This window comes from Coregonus lavaretus, assembly GCF_964263955.1.
Source record: "Coregonus lavaretus genome assembly, chromosome: 27".
NCBI classification, from domain to species: Eukaryota; Metazoa; Chordata; class Actinopteri; order Salmoniformes; family Salmonidae; genus Coregonus; species Coregonus lavaretus.
The window spans coordinates 15279424-15288807 of NC_140014.1; the positions used below are offsets into that span (position 1 = coordinate 15279424).

Genomic DNA, 9384 nt, shown 5'->3' on the forward strand with positions numbered 1-9384 from the left:
AATAAGGCACTTGGTTCACAACGTTGACTTTAGCAAACTGCTCGCCCACACAGAGGAGAGAGGGTTAGCTTTAGCAGTGCGGAGAGCCTCGGTGACACAGAGAAGAGCAGTCTCAGTTGCATGACCAGTCTTGAAACCTGACTGGTTTGGATCAAGAAGGTCATTCTGAGAGAGATAGCAAGAGAGTTGGCTAGAGACGGCATGCTCAAGAGTTTTGGAGAGAAAAGAAAGAAGGGATACTGGTCTGTAGTTGTTGACATCGGAGGGATCGAGTGTAGGTTTTTTGAGGAGGGGTGCAACTCTCGCTCTCTTGAAGACGGAAGGGACATGGCCAGCGGTCAAGGATGAGTTGATGAGCGAGGTGAGGTAAGGGAGAAGGTCTCCGGAAATGGTCTGGAGAAGAGAGGAGCGGATAGGGTCAAGCGGATAGGTTGTTGGGCGGCCGGCCGTCACAAGTCGCAAGATTTCATCTGGAGAGAGAGGGGAGAAAGAAGTCAAAGCATAGGGTAGGGCAGTGTGAGCAGGACCAGCGGTGTCATTTGACTTAATAAATGAGGATCGGATGTCGTCAACCTTCTTTTCAAAATGGTTGACAAAGTCATCCACAGAGAGGGAGGAAGGAGGGGGAGGAGGAGGAGGATTCAGCAGGGAGGAGAAGGTGGCAAAGAGCTTCCTAGGGTTAGAGGCAGAGGCTTGACATTTAGAGTGGTAGAAAGTGGCTTTAGCAGCGGAAACAGAGGAAGAGAATGTAGAGAGGAGGGAGTGAAAAGATGACAGGTCCGCAGGGAGTCTAGTTTTCCTCAATTTCCGCTCGGCTGCCCGGAGCCCTCTTCGGTGAGCTCGCAATGAGTCGTCAAGCCACGGAGGGGAGGACCGAGCCGGCCGGGAGGATAGGGGACATAGATAGTCAAAAGATGCAGAAAGGGAGGAGAGGAGGGTTGAGGAGGCAGAATCAGGTGATCGGAGGGAGAAGGATTTAGCAGAGGGAAGAGATGATAGGATGGAAGAGGAGAGAGTAGCGGGAGAGAGAGAGCGAAGGTTGCGACGGCACATTACCATCTGAGTAGGGGCAGAGACTTGGAGGGGAGTTGCAATGAGATTAGTAGAAGAACAGCATCTAGTAAAGATGAGGTCAAGCGTATTGCCTGCCTTGTGAGTAGGGGGGGGGGGGGACGGTGAGAGGGTGAGGTCAAAAGAGGAAAGGAGTGGAAAGAAGGAGGCAGAGAGAAATGAGTCAAAGGCAGAGGTAGGGAGGTTAAAGTCACCCAGAACTGTGAGGGGTGAGCCATCCTCAGGAAAGGAACTTATCAAGGCGTCAAGCTCATTGATGAACTCTCCAAGGGAACCTGGAGGGCGATAAATGACAAGGATGTTAAGCTTAAATGGGCTAGTGACTGTGACAGCATGGAATTCAAGAGAGGAGACAGACAGATGGGTCAGGGGAAAAAGAGAGAATGTCCACTTGGGAAAGATGAGGATTCCTGTGCCACCGCCGCGCCGACCAGATACTCTCGGGGTATGCGAGAACACATGGTTAGACGAGGAAAGAGCAGTAGGAGTAGCAGTGTTTTCTGTGGTAATCCATGTTTCCGTCAGCGCCAAGAAGTCGAGGGACTGGAGGGTAGCATAGGCTGAGATGAACTCTGCCTTGTTGGCTGCAGAACGGCAGTTCCAGAGGCTGCCAGAGACCTGGAACTCCACGTGGGTCGTGCGCGCAGGGACCACCAGATTAGAGTGGCAACAGCCACGTGGTGTGAAGCGTTTGTATGGCCTGTGCAGAGAGGAGAGAACAGGGATAGACAGACACATAGTTGACAGGCTACAGAGAAAGGCTACAATAATGCAAAGGAGATCGGAATTAAATGAACTAAACATCTGGGAAAGCGAGAGAGTGGGGCCTCCCTCACTTATGTTTCACTGAAACACTCAAATATAACTCTCCCAACTTCCACTTTAGAAATTATAATTGTTGTAAACTACAGCGGTTCAATGTTTCTAGGAATAGACTCTAACTTAGTTTATTCAGTTAGCTAACTTGGTACACCGAATCCTATGACGCCAAAGCCAACTAGCATGCCAGCCTCCAATAACACGGTTTAGCACCAATACTCGGTTACAACAAACCACCAGTGTGTTAACACGCCAAGCAGATCATTCGTGTCCGTGTCTAACGTTGTGTAAAGTTTTGGGTTAGTTTTGACAGTTTGAGTGACTTTAACTCCACCTATATGTACATATTAACTCAACTACCTCTAATAGCCGGTGCCCCCGCAAATTGATTCTGTACCAGTACCCCCTGTATATAGCCTTGCTACTGTTATTTTACTGCTGCTCTTTAATTATTTGTTATTTTTTTGTATTTTTTATATTTTTATATTTTATATTTTACTCATCTATTTCTTACTTAACACTTATTTTTCTTTAAACTGCATTGTTGGTTAAGGGTTTGTAAGTAAGCATTTCACTGTAAGGTCTACACCTGTTGTATTCGGCGCATGTGCATTTTTTTGGTCCTTTATTTTACCAATGATGATACACATACTTAACACTGTTCTAAATATCCCTATTGCCTATTGGGTCACATTTAAAACAATAAGTATACAGTTCTTACGTTTTTGAAAGATTCCCACAAGGAGATAGTGGGAAGTATGAAAAATGTATGCACTCACTAACTGTAAGTCACTCTGGATAAGAGCGCCTGCTAAATGACTAAAATGTAAATGTAAAATGTAAGTAAAGGATTCACATATGAGCCAAATGTCTCTCCACTGAGTGTGTGTCCCTGGATGATTGTGACAGGCTGCAGCTATAGATGGATGACAGTGAGGAGATGATGGCAGAACCCATCAGCTCAGACTGTCTGGTCATCTTCACTCACACACACCTCTCTCAGTGGACATTTCTCACTTCCTCCTTCAACTACATCAAATTCACTTTATTTATATTTTACAGACATTTGTCTTGTCTTGCCTACATGTCTGCCATTAATGTATCCAGATTAGTCTTATTGAGATAACATATATTTGTCTGTGTCCATGTCTCTCTTTCATATAGTTGGACAAGGTCCACCCTCCACCTGGAAACTGGGTATTCATTGGCTGCTTAGAACTGTAACAAGGATAAACTCAATGCAGTGCATAAGTAATTTACAAAAAGTCTACTTTGATTTTCTGAAACAGAGTTAGTTAGCATGTTAAAGAGAGACAACAAAAATACAATTTACTTCCCCAAAACATCTTGAAACATTTTCTAAATAAAACATTACAACATCCATGCTTGTATGTCTAAATGTATTATGACTAAAAACTTCAAAGAAGTATAGGCCAACAGATCAAAGAAATTAGAAAGAGTAATATGTTTTTTGCAGCCTCAAAGAATAAAAAAAGCACACGTATATTTCTAACTGCCATAACTCTATTTAAGTTATGACCCCTAAAGATTCCATACAAAATTGTAGATATCCCAGTAATTATGTTTGTTCAATCTTAGTTGACAGGGAACATATATGAAAGCGGACTTTTTATCAGATGTATTCTTAGTGCAGGCAAGAACCAGACTGAGATAGAGAGTGTGTGAGGGAGAGAGAGAGAGAGACAGCTAGGGCGTTTAAATATAGAGAGATGTGCAGGATGTGGAAGAGTAAGAAAGCGAGAGATGTATTACATTTTACTGTAAAATACATTTTCAGTAGAAATGACTGATATAGTTGTTCTTATATTCAACATAATTTCAGGATAATACACTTAGAAATAAATTTAGTTTTAGAGTTAATTTCCTGCAATTCTACACATTTTGCCATGGGACGTAGAGAAAATGTTGCAGTTTTAAAGCAAGTTTGCTGTAATTCTACACATTTTGCCAAGGGGCGGAGAAAAGATTTAGCAATTTTCTAACTCATTTCATGCAATACTACTCATTTTGCCAGGGGGCGGAGAGAAAAAATACAGTTTATAATATGATATCTGAGTGAGAGTGACAAACAAAATCAATGGGGGCCCCATGATTACTACAAGTTTAGATAGCTGGCCACTAGACTAATTTACCAATCTAAAAAAGGTTAGCTGACATGGGCTAATTCAAATCAAATCAAATCAAATTTTATTGGTCACATGCGCCGAATACAACAGGTGCAGACATTACAGTGAAATGCTTACTTACAGCCCTTAACCAACAGTGCATTTATTTTAAACAAAAAAGTAAGAATAAAACAACAACAAAAAAGTGTTGAGAAAAAAAGAGCAGAAGTAAAAATAAAGTGACAGTAGGGAGGCTATATATACAATAGAATAAAGTGACAGTAGGGAGGCTATATATACAGGGGGGTACCGTTGCATAGTCAATGTGCGGGGGCACCGGCTAGTTGAGGTAGTTGAGGTAATATGTACATGTGGGTAGAGTTAAAGTGACTATGCATAAATACTTAACAGAGTAGCAGCAGCGTAAAAAGTATGGGGTGGGGGGGCAGTGCAAATAGTCCGGGTAGCCATGATTAGCTGTTCAGGAGTCTTATGGCTTGGGGGTAGAAGCTGTTGAGAAGTCTTTTGGACCTAGACTTGGCACTCCGGTACCGCTTGCCGTGCGGTAGCAGAGAGAACAGTCTATGACTAGGGTGACTGGAGTCTTTGACAATTTTGAGGGCCTTCCTCTGACACCGCCTGGTATAGAGGTCCTGGATGGCAGGGAGCTTTGCCCCTGTGATGTACTGGGCCGTACGCACTACCCTCTGTAGTGCCTTGCGGTCAGAGGCCAAGCAGTTGCCATACCAGGCGGTGATGCAACCAGTCAGGATGCTCTCGATGGTGCAGCTGTAGAATTTTTTGAGGATCTGAGGACCCATGCCAAATCTTTTTAGTCTCCTGAGGGGGAATAGGCTTTGTCGTGCCCTCTTCACGACTGTCTTGGTGTGTTTGGACCATGATAGTTCGTTGGTGATGTGGACACCAAGGAACTTGAAGCTCTCAACCTGTTCCACTACAGCCCCGTCGATGAGAATGGGGGCGTGCTCAGTCCTCTTTTTTTTCCTGTAGTCCACAATCATCTCCTTTGTCTTGGTCACGTTGAGGGAGAGGTTGTTGTCCTGGCACCACACGGCCAGATCTCTGACCTCCTCCCTATAGGCTGTCTCATCGTTGTCGGTGATCAGGCCTACCACTGTTGTGTCGTCGGCAAACTTAATGATGGTGTTGGAGTCGTGCCTGGCCATGCAGTCATGGGTGAACAGAGAGTACAGGAGGGGACTGAGCACGCACCCCTGAGGGGCCCCCGTGTTGAGGATCAGTGTGGCAGATGTGTTGTTACCTACCCTTACCACCTGGGGGCGGCCCGTCAGGAAGTCCAGGATCCAGTTGCAGAGGGAGGTGTTTAGTCCCAGGATCCTTAGCTTAGTGATGAGCTTTGAGGGCACTATGGTGTTGAATGCTGAGCTGTAGTCAATGAATAGCATTCTCACGTAGGTGTTCCTCTTGTCCAGGTGGGAAAGGGCAGTGTGGAGTGCGATAGAGATTGCATCATCTGTGGATCTGTTGGGGCGGTATGCAAATTGGAGTGGGTCTAGGGTTTCTGGGATTATGCTGTTGATGTGAGCCATGACCAGTCTTTCAAAGCACTTCATGGCTACAGACGTCAGTGCCACGGGTCGGTAGTCATTTAGGCAGGTTATCTTAGAGTTCTTGGGCACGGGGACTATGGTGGTCTGCTTGAAACATGTTGGTATTACAGACTCAGTCAGGGACATGTTGAAAATGTCAGTGAAGACACTTGCCAGTTGGTCAGCACATGCTCGGAGTACACGTCCTGGTAATCCGTCTGGCCCTGCGGCCTTGTGAATGTTGACCTGCTTAAAAGTCTTACTCACATCGGCTACGGAGAGCGTGATCACATAGTCGTCCGGAACAGCTGGTGCTCTCATGCATGCTTCAGTGTTGCTTGCCTCGAAGCGAGCATAGAAGTGGTTTAGCTCGTCTGGTAGGCTTGTGTCACTGGGCAGCTCGCGGCTGTGCTTCCCTTTGTAGTCTGTAATAGTTTTCAAGCCCTGCCACATCCGACGAGCGTCAGAGCCAGTGTAGTATGATTCAATCTTAGACCTGTATTGACTCTTTGCCTGTTTGATGGTTCGTCGGAGGTCATAGCGGGATTTCTTATAGGCGTCCGGGTGACTGTCAGTGACTGACACAACAAGAAAAAAACCGCTAATGCACAACTACATTTCAAACTTGCACCTTGTAAATTCTACTATTTTAAATCTCAACAGTAAGTTGAGTTCCTAAAAAGTATATATATATATATATATATATATATACAGTGGGGAGAACAAGTATTTGATACACTGCCGATTTTGCAGGTTTTCCTACTTACAAAGCATGTAGAGGTCTGTAATTTTTATCATAGGTACACTTCAACTGTGAGAGACTAAAACATAAATCCAGAAAATCACATTGTATGATTTTTAAGTAATTAATTTGCATTTTATTGCATGACATAAGTATTTGATCACCTACCAACCAGTAAGAATTCCGGCTCTCACAGACCTGTTCGTTTTTTTCTTTAAGAAGCCCTCCTGTTCTCCACTCATTACCTGTATTAACTGCACAAGTTTGAACTCGTTACCTGTATAAAAGACACCTGTCCACACACTCAATCAAACAGACTCCAACCTCTCTACAATGGCCAAGACCAGAGAGCTGTGTAAGGACATCAGAGATAAAATTGTAGACCTGCACAAGGCTGGGATGGGCTACAGGACAATAGGCAAGCAGCTTGGTGAGAAGGCAACAACTGTTGGCGCAATTATTAGAAAATGGAAGAAGTTCAAGATGACGGTCAATCACCCTCGGTCTGGGGCTCCATGCAAGATCTCACCTCGTGGGGCATCAATGATCATGAGGAAGGTGAGGGATCATCCCAGAACTACACGGCAGGACCTGGTCAATGACCTGAAGAGAGCTAGGACCACAGTCTCAAAGAAAACCATTATTAACACACTACGCCGTCATGGATTAAAATCCTGCAGCGCACACAAGGTCTCCCTGCTCAAGCCAGCGCATGTCCAGGCCCGTCTGAAGTTTGCCAATGACCATCTGGATGATCCAGAGGAGGAATGGGAGAAGGTCATGTGGTCTGATGAGACAAAAATAGAGCTTTTTGGTCTAAACTCCACTCGCCGTGTTTGGAGGAAGAAGAAGGATGAGTACAACCCCAAGAACACCATCCCAACCATGAAGCATGGAGGTGGAAACATCATTCCTTGGGGATGCTTTTCTGCAAAGGGGACAGGACGACTGCACCGTATTGAGGGGAGGATGGATGGGGCCATGTATTGCGAGATCTTGGCCAACAACCTCCTTCCCTCAGTAAGAGCATTGAAGATGGGTCGTGGCTGGGTCTTCCAGCATGACAACGACCCGAAACACACAGCTAGGGCAACTAAGGAGTGGCTCCGTAAGAAGCATCGCAAGGTCCTGGAGGGGCCTAGCCAGTCTCCAGACCTGAACCCAATGGAAAATCTTTGGAGGGAGCTGAAAGTCCGTATTGCCCAGCGACAGCCCCGAAACCTGAAGGATCTGGAGAAGGTATGGAGGAGTAGGCCAAAATCCCTGCTGCAGTGTTTGCAAACCTGGTCAAGACCTACAGGAAACGTATGATCTCTGTAATTGCAAACAAAGGTTTCTGTACCAAATACAGTATTAGGTTCTGCTTTTCTGATGTATCAAATACTTATGTAAGTAGGAAAACCTGCAAAATCGGCAGTGTATCAAATACTTGTTCTCCCCACTGTATATACTACCAGTCAAAAGTTTGGACACACCTACTCATTCAAGGGTTTTTCTTAATTTTTACTATTTTCTACATTGTAGAATAATAGTGAAGACATCAAAACTATTAAATAACACATATGGAAACATGTAGTAACCAAAAAGTGTTCAACAAATAAAAAATATATTTTAGATTTTAGATTCTTCAAAGTAGCCACCCTTTGCCTTGATGACAGCTTTGCACACTCTTGGCATTCTTTCAACCAGCTTCTTGAGGAATGCTTTCCAACAGTCTTGAAGGAGTTCCCACATATGCTGAGCACTCGTTGGCTGCTTTTCCTTCACTCTGAGGTCCAACTCATCCCAAACCATCTCAATTGGGTTGAGGTCGGGGGATTGTGGAAACCAGGTCATCTGATGCATCACTCCATCACTCTCCTTCTTGGTCAAATAGCCCTTACACAGCCTGGAGGTGTGTTTTGGGTCATTGTCCTGTTGAAAAACAAATTATAGTCCCACTAAGCGCAAACCAGATAGGATGGTGTATCGCTGCAGAGTGCTGTGGTAGCCATGCTGGTTAAGTGTACCTTGAATTCTAAATAAATCACAGACAGTGTCACCAGTAAAGCACCCCAACACCATTACACCTCCTCCTCCATGCTTCACGGTGGGAACCACACATGCAGAGATAATCCGTTCACCTACTCTGCGTTTCACAAATTTGGACTCATCAGACCAAAGGACAGATTTCTAATGTCCATTGCTCGTGTTTCTTGGCCAAAGCAAGTCTCTTCTTATTATTGGTGTCCTTTAGTAGTGGTTTATTTGCAGCAATTTGACCATGAAGGCCTGATTCAGGCAGTCTCCTCTGAACAGTTGATGTTGAGATGTGTCTGTTACTTGAACTCTGTGAAGCATTTATTTGGGCTGTAATCTGAGGCGCAGTTAACTCTAATGAACTTATCCTCTGCAGCAGAGGTTACACAGAGTTGACATTCTGCAGTGAGGAAGTGCCTCATAGGTGAAAGCTGATAACTAGGACACAAATATAACAGAGCTTGGTCTGTTATATTTGCTTAGGCTTAGGAAGGCCACCAAAACTACAACATTTTCCGTCTCGATAGAACTGCCAAAGGGGGTGGGGTTGCAATCTACTGTAGAGATAACCTGCAGAGCTCTATCGTACTATCCAGGTCTGTGCCCAAACAGTTTGAGCTTCTACTGCTAAAATTCCACCTTTCCAGAAATAAGTCTCTCACTGTTGCCGCTTGCTACAGATCCCCCTCAGCCCCGAGCTGTGCCCTGGACACCATATGTGAACTGAATGCCCCCCATCTATCCTCAGAGTTCGTACTGCTTGGTGACCTAAACTGGGATATGCTTAACACCCCGGCCAACCTACAATCTAAACTAGATGCCCTCAATCTCACACAAATTATCAACGAACCTACCAGGTACAACCCTAAATCTGTAAACATGGGCACCCTCATAGATATCATCCTTACAAATTTACCCTCAAAATACACCTCCGCTGTCTTCAACCAGGATCTCAGCGATCACTGCCTTATTGCCTGCGTCCGTAATGGGTCTGCGATCAAACGACCACCCCTCATCACTGTCAAACGCTCCCTAA

General features: G+C 44.9%; 1 protein-coding gene across 1 annotated transcript in view; it reads right to left on the bottom strand.

Moving 5' to 3' along the window:
• LOC311102607 (myelin transcription factor 1-like protein) overlaps nucleotides 1-8770 on the bottom strand; it is a gene marked incomplete at both ends in the record, with an annotated part of 591893 nt that extends 583123 nt beyond the window's left edge. The window contains 2 exons of the mRNA XM_084143976.1: nucleotides 8097-8243; nucleotides 8735-8770. Coding sequence (XP_084000102.1) covers nucleotides 8097-8243; nucleotides 8735-8770 — 183 coding nt within the window. The remainder of the gene's footprint in view (nucleotides 1-8096; nucleotides 8244-8734) is intronic.
• Nucleotides 8771-9384: the final 614 nt, after the last annotated feature.